At 49.9% G+C, this 13024-nt stretch overlaps 1 protein-coding gene across 14 annotated transcripts in view; it reads right to left on the reverse strand.

The window, feature by feature from the left end:
• The window catches only part of CAMK2G (calcium/calmodulin-dependent protein kinase II gamma), a 52904-nt gene that overhangs the window by 22516 nt on the left and 17364 nt on the right, over positions 1 to 13024 (reverse strand). For 13 of the 14 annotated variants that reach the window (XR_826333.1, XM_010852342.1, XM_010852338.1 and 10 more), the window contains exons 3-11: positions 11354 to 11408; positions 10430 to 10495; positions 8171 to 8243; positions 7920 to 8022; positions 7408 to 7491; positions 6879 to 6973; positions 6189 to 6311; positions 2294 to 2377; positions 1978 to 2020 (exon numbers count right to left, since the gene is read on the reverse strand). Coding sequence is in view for 13 of the 14 variants with exons in the window: in XM_010852342.1 (XP_010850644.1) it covers positions 1978 to 2020; positions 2294 to 2377; positions 6189 to 6311; positions 6879 to 6973; positions 7408 to 7491; positions 7920 to 8022; positions 8171 to 8243; positions 10430 to 10495; positions 11354 to 11408 (726 nt within the window). In the remaining variant the exon portion in view is untranslated. The remainder of the gene's footprint in view (positions 1 to 1977; positions 2021 to 2293; positions 2378 to 6188; positions 6312 to 6878; positions 6974 to 7407; positions 7492 to 7919; positions 8023 to 8170; positions 8244 to 10429; positions 10496 to 11353; positions 11409 to 13024) is intronic. The other variant, XM_010852335.1, reaches the window with a different exon arrangement.

Here is a 13024-nt window from a genome sequence, read left to right on the forward strand (position 1 = left end):
GCTTCTCAGAGACACAGGTCACTTTCCCTCTTCAAGGCAGGTGGCCAGGAAAGGCTGTATTTCACAGTGTTCCAAAGGTGGAGATGCCCAAAAAATGAGCGCCCGGAAAGAAAATCAAGGCTGCTAAAGCAATACATTCTAGAAGCCCCGATTTCACCATTAACCAACCTGCTCGAATCCAGGGAAAAGCTGAACTTTTCTACTTGGGATCAACTCAGAAGACAGCCTCACTTGTTCCTGAAGAAGCACACCAAGTGCCCTTTCTTCTTGATTATACCTGTATACACCTCTTTCTAGAGAAGCTTCTGGAGACAGGCTCTGTCTTCACCTGTTCCAGAGTTAGGGCAGAAGAGGTTATCCTGGAATGCTTGCAACATTTTGTGTGTGTGTGTCTCTTGAGCCAGGGCAAAGTGAGTGTGAAGGCCAGACAGAGTCTGAGCAGCAAGGACAGGAGGCTCTTTAGGGACCAGGGAAGGTGCTGTGTCCTAACAGAGACCGAGCTCCTGAAACTAGGGCACCAATTTCCTGAAATGGACAGAAGAAGCTGACGCGGAGGCTGTCTCATGGCTGGGCACATGCTATCGATTTCCTAGCAGCCTGTTTCACGTCTCTTCTACTCAGAGAGAGAACAGATCACCCCATTCTAGGGTGGGCACAGAACTGCCCTTGAGCATCCTCTCGAAGGGCTTTCTTAAACCCAGAACATAGAAGCTGTAAGCAGAAGTAGCTGACCAGAGGCCCGACGCGGGACAACAGCGCCACCTCTGCTGGAAGTAGCTCACTGCGCCCTCCTATCCCCATCTGCAAGGTGAAGCCAAAACACAGCCTTTCCTTCTGGGGTGCCCACAACGCAAGACTGAGCCCCAGCCAGGGTCACAGGTCCCTCTGAGGAGGACAGTCTCCCACCTCACTGTCTATTCCTGACCTTCCGGGGCCCTGTGGCTCGCAGTCTAGAGTTCATGAAACCCCAGAGGCAAGGCTGGAGGCTACCAGGAACTACTAGAGTCAGGCCTATGGACTCAAGTTCAAGGGAGCAATCTCTGCCCAGGGAGCATCCAGCTGAACCTGAACCTCCTGCACACCCCCTCCCTCCACACCATGGCTGTGCAGAGGGAAAGCAAGGGCAGGAGTCTGGTTAGGAGAAAGCAGGGGAAGTCTGTCAAGCCAGTGGGGCTGGGAGGGAGGGGAAGGGAGGACCAGGGGAAAAGCCAAGTTGGGAAGAGACCTTTCTGTCTTTTAAGTCCTGTCATTACTCTTTTCCTCACAGAAAAGCCATGATGCTTCCCAACGGAAGGCCAACAATGATGAGGGCGGGGGTGGGGGGGCAGTTCGGGAAGGTGGAGTGTCTTGCATCTTAAAAAGAAACGTCAAGTGTGATTTACAAATTATTGGTCCCAAGACTCCCAATTCCGCACACAAATTTAAGCAAGTTCCTTTCCCTCCATCCTGCTGGCCTGTTTCTTCATTTTTACAGTTGGTATCACAGAGAATATTTTAAGCATAGTCGCTGTAAATGGTTTAAACATCTGGAATGATTTCTATTAGTCATCGCTGCTTGGACACAACGACGAAGAGATCGTCCCAGTCGGCCAATTAATGGGGGTAACTGGGAAGATTCACTCTATCTCATCTCTTTTCCCAAGAACATCTTCCAGTGCCCCTGAGACTGTCTAAAATCTTAAAGTGCTGAGAGTCTTCAGAGAATTAAGAATCCCCAAGGACAACATAAATGGAAGACTGGGCAGGCTACTCTTTGCGAGGTTCTAGGAAATGCCGATCATAAACCTGAAGTCAAGTAAAGCCCCCCAGAATTTCAGGTTACAAGACTCAGCCGTAGCAGGGCCTCCAAACAGCATCCTCACCATCCTGGTCAAGGTGCTGCCTGAGATACCCAGCATCGGGATGGCATGATACCTGGCAACGGCCCATCCTGACCCACTCACCTCAGAGAATGAAAGTGCACAGCTGAACACATACCTGAAAAGTTCCTGGAGACAAGCATGGTTGTGAGGATGGCACCCTGGAAAAAGAAGAGGGTCCTGTGAATTCCATCAGGCTCTCCAGAAGCGTACTCTGTTCTCAGGCAGAGTGCAACAGCTGGCAAGGGGCCCTCCTTGGGTACCATGTTCATAGCTCAGCTCCAGCCATGAGAGATTGTCCCAGTCGGCCGATTAATGGGGGTGATGACTAAGAAGATTCACTCTCTCTCTCCTGTTGTGATGAGGCAGGGGGCGCACTGCCAAAAGATACGATTTCAGGACGCTGGCAGCCTGGCCCAGGAGGCACAACTCACCTTCAGTTTTCTCCGGGCATTGAACTTGCGTAGGCACTCCACTGTCTCTTGACGATGCATCATAGATGCCACCGTGGACCGTTGCTGGAAGCCAAACAGACAGGCCTGTGAGCCCCCAGGCACATCCTCTGCCCCTCACCATAGTCCCAGCACTGGTGGCCTTGTGCTCAGCCACCCCAGTTGTTCCAAAGATAAGATGAGGTCATAGATGTGAAAATGCTTTTACAATAAAAGCTCTACCCAAAACTCAAGGTTATGTAAGGACAATAATTTGAACATGAAAACACCGCTGGTAATTGATGCTGGATGAGGGTGCCCGAGAGAGCGTTCCGATCTTCCTTAGGGGATGGAGGCAATGGAAAGTGCGAGTATTTTGTGTGTTGTGATCCTCGAGCAGTTATTCCTTCACCTACTATTTATCGAGCACCTAAAGCACTCCAGGTTCTGGGCAGTGAGAAAACAGGAAGGGGTCTTGCTCTCTACAGAGAGCATTCATTCTTTCCAAAAGCTCCTCTCAGCAGGCCCCTGCTGCTACTGCTGCTGCTGCTAAGTCGCTTCAGTCGTGTCCGACTCTGTGCGACCCCATAGACGGCAGCCCACCAGGCTCCCCTGTCCCTGGGATTCTTCAGGCAAGAACACTGGAGTGGGTTGCCATTTCCTTCTCCAATGCATGAAAGTGAAAAGTGAAAGTGAAGTCGCTCAGTCGTGTCCGACTCTTAGCGACCCCATGGACTGCAGCCCACCAGGCTCCTCCGTCCATGGGATTTTCCAGGCAAGAGTACTGGAGTGGGGTGCCATTGCCTTCTCCAGCAGCCCCCTACAAGGTCCTAAATGAAGTTGTGATCTGAGACACTGAGGCTCTTTACCATGAAGCATCAATTCTCTTCACCCTTTTGGATGGGAAGTTTTCTTCAATGTATTACTGCTAACTTTTAAACAGAGTCCCTTGGACATGATTTACATTTCCCTGATGACTCAGGGTCAGCAATACAAGCATCAATTATTACATAATACCCTAATACAGAGCTGTCCTCTGGGGCTACTGAGATATACAGGATGATAGGGAGTAGGGCCCACAAACGTGCCCCCAGAACATACTATTCCCACAATTCTTGAGTACCCGTTTTAAGTGGCTTATCCCTTTACTCTGCTCTTGTTATATCTTGGCTGCTGCTGCTGCTAAGTCACTTCATTCGTGTCCAACTCTGTGTGACCCCATAGATGGCAGATATCTTGGCTAGTCTGCTAGAAAAATTAAACCTACAAAATGTAGCCTGGTGCCCACACCCCCATGGGACCACCCTGCCATCCCTGCCCTCATCCCTGGCTTCTGCCTTTCCTGGATCCCGAAGCAACTCTCCCTTCTGTCTACCTTCTGGAGTTGGGGTGTGTATGTATGTGTATCATATTTCATTTCCTCCTCCAAAGTGTAAACTTCTAAACCAAGAGAAATGAGAGATGATCAAGCAAGAACTTCTTCAGTTCCAGCCTTCCCCCCACAAGCTGATTTTCACCCCCCTGCAACCTAATCTCAGGTCTCAGAAGCATCACCCCTCATGTGCTGGCCCCCTGCCCTGGGCTCCAGAGCCCCTCTCTTGTGCTTTCCAAACACTGGTTCTTCAGTTAGCCTTTCTCTCTCTCTCTCTCTCTCTCTATATATATATATATATACATATATATATATATATATTTTGTTTTTTACACTGGAGAAGGAAATGGCAACCCACTCCAGTACTCTTGCCTGGAAAATCCCATGGACGGAGAAGCCTGATAGGCCACAGTCCATGGGGTCGCAGAGTCAGACATGACTGAGCAACTTCACTTTCTAAAACAAGTCAAATTATCTTCCAGATTAGTAGATAGGACACCTTCTACAGGTCTCATTGAGCCAAAATTTAGCCAATATTTTTAACCCTTTATTCTGGATAATATTCTCTGCAGTCAACACAATATAATCAATTGCAAGATTTTAAAAATTTCCCTGACTCATCCATCTTCTCTAAGCAGTATCATCAGTCTCTCTGCTTCCACTGCCTCTTTCAGTGAAATAATGAAACAATGCTTTTAACTGGTCACAGTCAACAGGCTCTCTTCCATCTTTATCATGGACTTTCTGAAGCATCTGATTACAGACCCTCCCTTCCTGAGACCTCCTGTTTCTTAGGATCTCCTGATCTTCCTTCTACCATGGACATTCTCATTCGCAGCCCCCTTTGCTGGCTCCTCTCTGGGCCACTAAATGCTGGTGGCCATATCTTCTCTTACAACAACGCACAGTAAGGATTCAATTAGCAGAGAACCAATCCCATCTATTTCTATAGCCCCAACACCATCCATACACAAATGACCACAACCTGTATTTCTGATTTTTAACTTCTTCTCTATACTCCTAACTCCCCACGAGATGTCTCCAGCTGGAGGCCCTCATACTTAACATGTATGAAACTAAAATCATCATCTCTTCTCATAAAAGTGTTCCTCTTCTAGGTTTCCTCTGGGTGAGTGAATTGTACAACCCTCCAACTCAGTTACCAACTCAAAACCTGGCAATTCGCATAGATCCCTCTCTAAAAGACCTTCACTTTCCAAATCCAGAAAGTGGATTTGGATTTCCAAATCCAAAAGGTCACAGAGTCCTTTTTATCTCCTCTCTCAAATGTATCCAGTCCTTGCCACCCCACCTATCCTATCATTACCCTTAGCTGAAACCTTGTCTGGCCTTGCTTAGACAACCACAACAGCTTCTTTAGCTCTCTCTGCCCCTGCCTCTTCAATTCCATTTTCTACACAGCTTCCAAAGTGATCTTTCTTAATTGCGTATTTCATTCCCTCTTTGAAACTCTTAAATGGTTCCCTATGCTTTCAGAATAACACCCAAACTCCTTAGGCAGAAACTTGTATGTCACTGGAATCATTTTTGGCTTCGTTCTCTTGTATTCCTGTAGCCCTACCTTCATCTACCACCAAACTACTTAACGTTCCTTAATCTCGCAATAATTCCCCATGGCCTCTCACCTTAGCTCGTGCTAACCTCAGTCTGCAGGTTATCATGCTGGGGAACTTCCAGTAATCTGCCGAGAACCAGGACAGAGCTCACCTCCTCCATGCCTTCAGCAATCCCACTGCCCACCAGAGATGGCAGGGGCTCCTATACATTCGTTAGGTGCCTGTCTCCCCAGATCATCTCTGAGATCTGTGGGGGAAGGCACCAGGCCTTATTCATCTTTGTATCTCCAGCACACACGGACCAGCACCAAAGAGGCATTCAGTAAACATGGAAAAGAACAAATAAATACATGCATCATGGTTGTCAGGAGGCCTGACTATAGCAGACCCTGTTTGAAAAAAGATATTGCAGCCAGATAGAAGTTTACACAAAAACAGAGCATGATGACAACCCCATCGATAGCCTGGGGGCTCTCCTAGGATGAGCTTTGTGACTGAACTTCAGGAGCTCTTTTTCATTGCTCACAGGCCCCTTTTGTTTATTTGTTGGGTCTCATCACCTTCTCATTAGAGTTGTCTGATTTGGGATCTGGATATGCATTCTAGGCATGGCAATTTACTTTTGAGTTCTGCTGGCTGCTTTCTGTCATCAACTAGAGCTTGCAAGGGTCAACCTAAGCCCTCATTCAATGGCAAAACTAAGTCATACCTGCCAAATGAGTGGGGGAAGGTCAGAGAGAAGCCAGTTAGTCCCATTCACTCCCCTGGCTTCTCTTGGTGACATATGCTGCCCCTGGGCCCCACCCAGTCCCCTGTCCCCTCTGCAGCGTCTTAGCTCAAGGCCCCAGATGATTATTCTCTAGTCACAAGAAGGAGGGTAAAGACAGTGTTACGAGCACATTGAGAGCAGATATCCTGGATCACCTTGACCTCAGGAGAAGACACTTACGCAGACCCATGGGTGCTTGAGAGCCTGGTCAGCTGTGATACGCTTTGCGGGGTTTATGGTCAGCATCTGGTTGATCAAGTTCTTGGCTTCTGGAGTCACTGTGTCCCACTCTGGTGATGGGAACTAAGAAATGGGAACAGGAGAAGGAGGAATATGAAATCTGTGCACCTTATACCCCTTGTAACCAGGGTTACAAGGTTAACCCTGGTTAACTATCGAAAACTGCCTAGCATGAAGTGGGCTAAGCACTGGGTATCCCAGGGCCTGAGTCAGCTTAAAGATTGAAGAAAAACAGAACAATCATGGTTAGAATGCCAGAATATCATACCAGGGGACCCTGATGTCTTCTGGTTCAACTCTATCTCCCTATGAGGAGGAACCCACTGCTCAACACTGTGCCCAAGGCCCCACCGCAGTGGGAGGAGCTGCCACACTTCTTATCTCTGTGTCACTCGGCACACTACACAGCCACGCCATTCTTTGCAAGTAACAGAACAAAGGACTTTAGTGGACTCCATGATTTTACCGCCACCAACAATGGCTGTGCAAAAAAGTTGCTCCCTGGGACAGGTGGTGACAAGAATTGAGGCCTATATGGTTCTCAAAATCCCTGACACTCCCCACACCCTGCAACACACTCAGCACACCCCCTTCCCCTGGACAGAGGGGCAGGAACAAACTGGTCCTTACATCATAGGCTCCAGCCTTGATCTGCTGATATAGTTTGTGCTGATCCTCATCCCAGAAAGGAGGGTAGCCCACCAGGAGGATATACAGGATGACCCCTACAAGACAGAATACAGGTCACTGGGGTCAGTCACCTGCTTTGCTAAAGAACCAAGAAAAGCCACATGGGGTTCTGAGCCACCCAGAAAGTCAAGGACCATCCCAGAGAGAGAGGTGGATGGCAGCCGACAATGCTGTGCCACTGTGCTTTACGCCCCACATCACCACGCCATGTCTACGACTTCTTCAGGCACAACCCACCCACTAAGGCATGGGTAAATCCCTCTTTGAGAAGGAGACATCATCATCTAGGAAGCTGGGGAGGAGATTGTGAAAGGAACAGCCATCCCGGGGGACACCAGAGCAAATGCTGTGACTTCACATATACCAGATGCCTGTGGGACCCACAGGGAATAGCAATGCCTCTTTCTTGTCATCACTGGAAGTTGAACGCCCTTAACACCAAAAAGCTGAGTGTGTGGAATGGGCTTACCGCAGGCCCAGATATCCACAGGTTTTCCATAGGGATCTTTCCTCAAGACCTCAGGGGACAAGTAACCTGGGGTGCCAGCAAAACCTGTAGCGGAAGAGAGAGCGGAGGCACACTGAACCCACTTTCTCTCTCATTAAATCCACATCAGCAGTTTTTCCCAAGTCCCTTCTTACTCCTGTTGATTTGGCTACATAAGCTCTCAGCACTTGGGCAGCAAGAGACGACGGGCTGGGCTTCTTGCAGTGCCCGGAATCTAAACCAGAGGGCAAATACGTGTGCCTTAAAGGAACTTCCATTGTCCCCAGAGGCAGCAAGAACGCAGTGCTGACAGCAGCTAGTCTCACTGTACTGAGTCACGGAGGGCCAGGGGGAGCTCTGTGCCCGCCCTTCCTCCAGTCTCTGAGGAGGCCAGGACCATTAAGGGTCTGGCCTGCAGTTCTGAAAGAGGAAGGCAGATCAGGAAGAGGAGGAAGGGCGGGAGCTGCATTCCAGGAAGACAGGGTCACTCTTACCAAACCAAGCCTGTTGCTCTCCCTGTACTTCGATGGCTAGGCCAAAATCAGCCAGCTTGACAGCAGCACCCTTGCATTTACTCGCCAGCAGCAGGTTCTCAGGCTGTATAAGGAAGACAGAGAGCCTCGTGAGGCACCAATCCCTCAGCCCAGAGGGAGCCTAGCTTGGGACCATGCAGTGCTATCACCTGGCACCAGGTGGCGCCAGTGGTTCACAAACAAGAGGCAAAGGGGACCCGGGAGGTAGGTACCTTCAGGTCCCGGTGGACGATGTCGTGCTGGTGGATGTGGTTAACACTCTCCAGAATCTGATGTATACAGTGGCTGCAAAAGCACAAAAAGAAAGGTCAGTGCAGGGTAAAACCATCCACAACCACATGCTGTAGACTAAAGCACTTAACTCTGGGTAACGGATTCACACAGCATCACTGAAAGAGGAGCTAAAACCTTGGACTTTGGACATCATCTGTTCAACCTACTTTACAAAAGAGAAAACTGAGGCCCAAGCAGACTAAGTGGTTTGTCCAGGGTCTTCCACTAGATAATAGCAGAGGATAGACTAGAACAGGGTCCACCAAGCCTCCTTAGATTGTGAAGGCTCAACATATCCAATTTGTTTCCAAGGAAGAATACCTCAGACTCCTGAGAAAGAGACACCCACCATCCAACCCTTTCCTCCTTCCTCTTAACCCCTATAGTAACTGTGTTCTTGGAGAAGAGGCTTGTGGTGGCAACTCAGGAAGGATAGTCCAGCCAAGCCTAAGTTGTTTTGGGGGTAGGTAAACATTTATCAAGCACCTATAAGCACTGGGCTGGGTATTGCACCAGCTGTATAGGGGACCCAGTGCCTGCCCTGAAGTTTATCATCTAGTAGGGGAGAGAAATGAGTACACAGGCATCATCGAGAAATAAGACACTTAAGAGAGTTTCAAAGAGGCACCCCAAAGAGCACTTCTCATCATGCTTTTGCACAGAAAAAGACAAACCAGCCTAGAGTCACATTCGGCAGCTGATTCTCAAATTCTAGAAGGCCGTCCACTTTCCAAACCATCCTCCACGCCTGTGGTCAACTCCCGGTGGAGTGCACCAGCAGTCCAGAGCACTGGAGAAAACCAGAGGCTGATTTCGGCCCCCCAGGGGACATCTGGCAACGCCTGGAGACACTGCTGGTAGTCACCACTGAGAGGGAGGGTGCTATTGGCATCGAGCAGATAGACGCCAGGGATGCTTCTAAACCTACAATGCACAAGAAGGGCCCTCACGACCAAAAATGATCCGGCCCGAACGTCAGTAACCTGGACTGACAGTATTCCTTCCTCTGAAATCTGAGGCTGGGGCTTCCACAAGAGCCAAAGTGTCTCGCTGGGTTCCTGGAGGCTGAGGCTCAGGCCTCCCCATAAGGACATGGTCCAAGAGTAGGCCGAAGAGACTTTAAGACTGAGCTGAAGAGGCGAGTCTCCACAGAAATATATAATTAGAACAGAGCCAAGCTAGCAGGGAGAGCCTTCTGGCCAAAAATGGCAAAAGTGCGAAGTGTCCCAGCAGAGCCAGGCCAAGCACACTGGTACAGTCACCGCCCCAGCTCCCCCTCCTCCCCGCAGGCTCCCTGAGCTATCGCCGCCTCCTCCTCCCGCCCCAGAGCCTGGTCCTCCCCTGCTGGCACTGGAATTCATCTCCCACTTGAGAATTTTTCCTGAGGCTGAAGCATCTGAAGCTGATCAGCAACCGTTGGCCTCTAAGGGTTGAGAAATCTGTGAGGAAGCTTTGTGTCCCCTTCCACGCCCCCAGAGGCAGCCAGAGCTGCCACATATGCCTGAGGAGGCTGCAAGCAGGACACTCAAAATCAGGTTGTCAGGACATCACCCTCAGAAAAAATCTGGGGTGGGGGAGGAGCCGGGGCAGGAAAGGCAGACCAAACAAGTGCCCAGGAGCTGTGGTGTGGGAGGAATTCTGCTGCGTCATGTGGAGAAGCTGCCAGGGTTTCTTAGAGGGCTGGGGGCTGAGGGGTGTGGCCGAGGAATGGTCCTCCAACCTGAAAAGCTGGTCCTGGTGGTCAAGACATAAGGTGATGGTGGCTGAAATCTCCCAGGAAGTTCCCTGGTTGCATTATTAACCCAGACGTTTACACTCCTTTAGGACACAAACCATGTTTTCCCCATCTCTGGATCATTCCCAGGATGCCTTGTATGCAGTAGAGTTTGTCAGAAGAAGAAAGTGGAGATAGGGAGGGCCCTAGGGCCCTCATGAGTATACAGTGGTGCAAAGGAAAGGTATTTCTGGTGTGACAGGGTGAAAGAGATTTGTAAGAGCTTTGCAGAAAACTGATCTGGGAGTGCTGAATTATTAACTTCTAAGCATGCCCATGGAATGTAGCCTGAGTCCAACCCTACAGAATCTTTGTCCAGGTAAGAGCTCTTCTGACCGCTCCCAAAGACGGTTCCAACAGGCACAATGCCCTGCCCCCTAAGATGGTTAAGAGGCACACTTACACCTTAGGGCCCTCGTCTCACCTGGCATCGGCTTCACTGTAGTATTCCCTGGCCACAATGTCTTCAAACAGCTCTCCGCCGGTAACACTGCAACCAACAAAGAGGGTCAGAGGAGGCAGCACCCAACAGGTAACCAACAGCCACACTGTACAACGGTTTTAGAGACATGGCAACTCTACATGTGCTTCGTCTGCAAGCTCAGAACACACCAATCCTTCAATGAAACGGAGCTTCTTCCTGGGACAGTGTGAGCCCTCCCCACTTCCTGTACATTTCTGTCTATCATTTGTAGATTACCTAATACTCTGGTAGAGATGAATGTACAGGCAGTTAAGAGAAAATAACTGACTTATTCAAACAGTCTTAGCTTTATTTGAGACCAATATGAATACTAAAATCCAGCTGCCCAAGAAGGACTGACCTACTACTGAAGCTGAAGAACAATGAGACCAAGGACACAGAGACCCAACCCTGAAAATACCAAAGAGGCATTTCCATTAGGTGAAGAACCACTTTTAAGACATTAAACCACAACCAGAGTGGAGGAGAGACCAATGGGAGCCCAGTTTACAACTAATAAAAGGTGCCTTCAATTTCCCAGAATTCTTAAGGTCAGGCAAAGAGCTACGTTGTGTATCTCCGCTAAGGACAACACACTGAGAAACAAGGGGAAAAAAAGCATCTGCACAAGGTGTGCTGCTGAACAGAAAATGCAAGAGCAATGCCACCCCAGGGTCAGAGCCCTGGAGAACCACTGAGTGAGGAAGGAGGCCCTCGGCAATCTGCTCATGACCAGAGGATGTTCAAAATCAAACCCCTCTCCACGGGCAAAGGAGAGGGACCCTTGGCAGAGGCTGAAGACCCAGTTTAGGGCTTTTTTCCCAAGCCTTCCTCTTGAGCCAGCTGAAGGGAAAGGCCCCCACACCCTCAGAAAGTGGCACTTACAGGTCAAACACGAGGTAGTGAAACCCTTCTTCAGAAATACTGTCATGGAGGCGTACTGCAAGAGAGGAGATGGGGACAGAGATTAACAGAGAGAAAACCTGGAAAGCCTACTCCTCTCCTCCTTGGCCACCCCAGCCCTGCCCCATCCTGTCAGCCCCACAGACTCTTTCCCAAGAAGGGGCAGATGCCCAGCATCCCTGGGGCCAAGATGCAGCCACAGAGCAGAGATGACCAGACCCCAGGTCCAGGGCTCGGGTCGCCATCTCAGACTGCCTCAGATGTAGGCGAGAGACAGAAGCTTTGTGGCTAAGAAGTGAGGCAAGACGGAGAAAAGCAGAAACCTTCTTCTGAGAGGGGCTGGTCCCAGCGAAGGTAGTCCTGGGATGTGACGTGTGAGGGTGATGTGTGAGGGTGCAGTGCAGAGCAAGAAGCACCTAGGGATGCAGACCGCAGAGGGACAGAGAAAGGCAAGATGGGAGACCCTGGAGTAAATGGGAGCAGAAGAACTGGGGGGAGGGGAAGAAGTGGGAAAGGCACAGCCCAGCAGGCAACACACAGATTCAGGCAACGACAATAACCATTTATTAAGTGCTGGCTTCATGCCAGGCCTTGAGTTAGGGTCTTTGCATACATTACTTAAGCTACAAGTATGTATCGAGTGCTGTGTGTGGTAGATGGTAGGATTTAGGAAGGACATGGTGTCTACTTCAAGGAGTTTATTATTCCTGATGACCACTCCGAGATACGTATTACTCCCATTCCACAGATGAGGACAATGGAGGCTCAAAGGCCTAGAATTTCTTGCCGAAGGCCAAAGATCTGGTGGGCCCAGATGTAAACCCAGCTCTTTCTGACTCCAAAGACTGGTTTATACCACTGTTTCCTACAAGAAATGTGGAGGAGCCCACACACTGAGGCGACAAAGCAGTGGAGCCTGGAGAGAAACCACTCACGAATGTGCCCACAAGATGGGTACGGGAAGCTACTGCATGGAGCTGCAGTAAAAGCGAAAGAAAAGGCTGGTGAGCAGAATCTCTTCCCACTCACAGCCTCCAGAGCTCCTGGGCAAGAGCCCAACCTGATGCTGCTGAGGTCTCCTCTTCAAGCTTCTGCCCACAAAGCCACCTCAGGGGGTTAAATGCCAACCGCCCCCCTCAGCATCATTCTAATGCAAACGCATGTCTGCTCTGATCAACCCTCCTGCTTGGTCCCTTCCCTCACCTGCACTCGCCTGATGGAGAGCCTGTGTCCCAAAGGGCTCCCTCTGTTTGACCTTCACACAGTTCCAGGAGCTCCTCACTTCAGGAATGGCCTGACACCAAACCGACCAGTGAAGCTCTTAGATACAAAGAAATCTCTTGTGTGTCAGGCCCCACCAGCTCGAATGATACCTTCCATTTCCAGTGTGAGGGCGTCTCCTCAGGACTGAGGCACTTCCCTACCTCCCCTTGCCCCACAGCAAGATGGGCTGAATGTAAAATCCAGGCCCTCAGCCATCACTGGAGCCCTGTGCTGTTCCTCACTTGACAAATGAGGATTCGGGCCTGCCAGGGCGAGAACCAGGGCCCAGCAATTGTTTATGCTTCATACTGCCGACCTTATTAGATCTGATCTGGTTACTCAACCTCAAAATTCCACCAGAACTCAGTACTTCTGCGATTTCCCAACGGA

This window comes from Bison bison, unplaced genomic scaffold (assembly GCF_000754665.1).
Source record: "Bison bison bison isolate TAMUID 2011002044 unplaced genomic scaffold, Bison_UMD1.0 scf7180017864309, whole genome shotgun sequence".
Classification (NCBI taxonomy): Eukaryota; Metazoa; Chordata; class Mammalia; order Artiodactyla; family Bovidae; genus Bison; species Bison bison.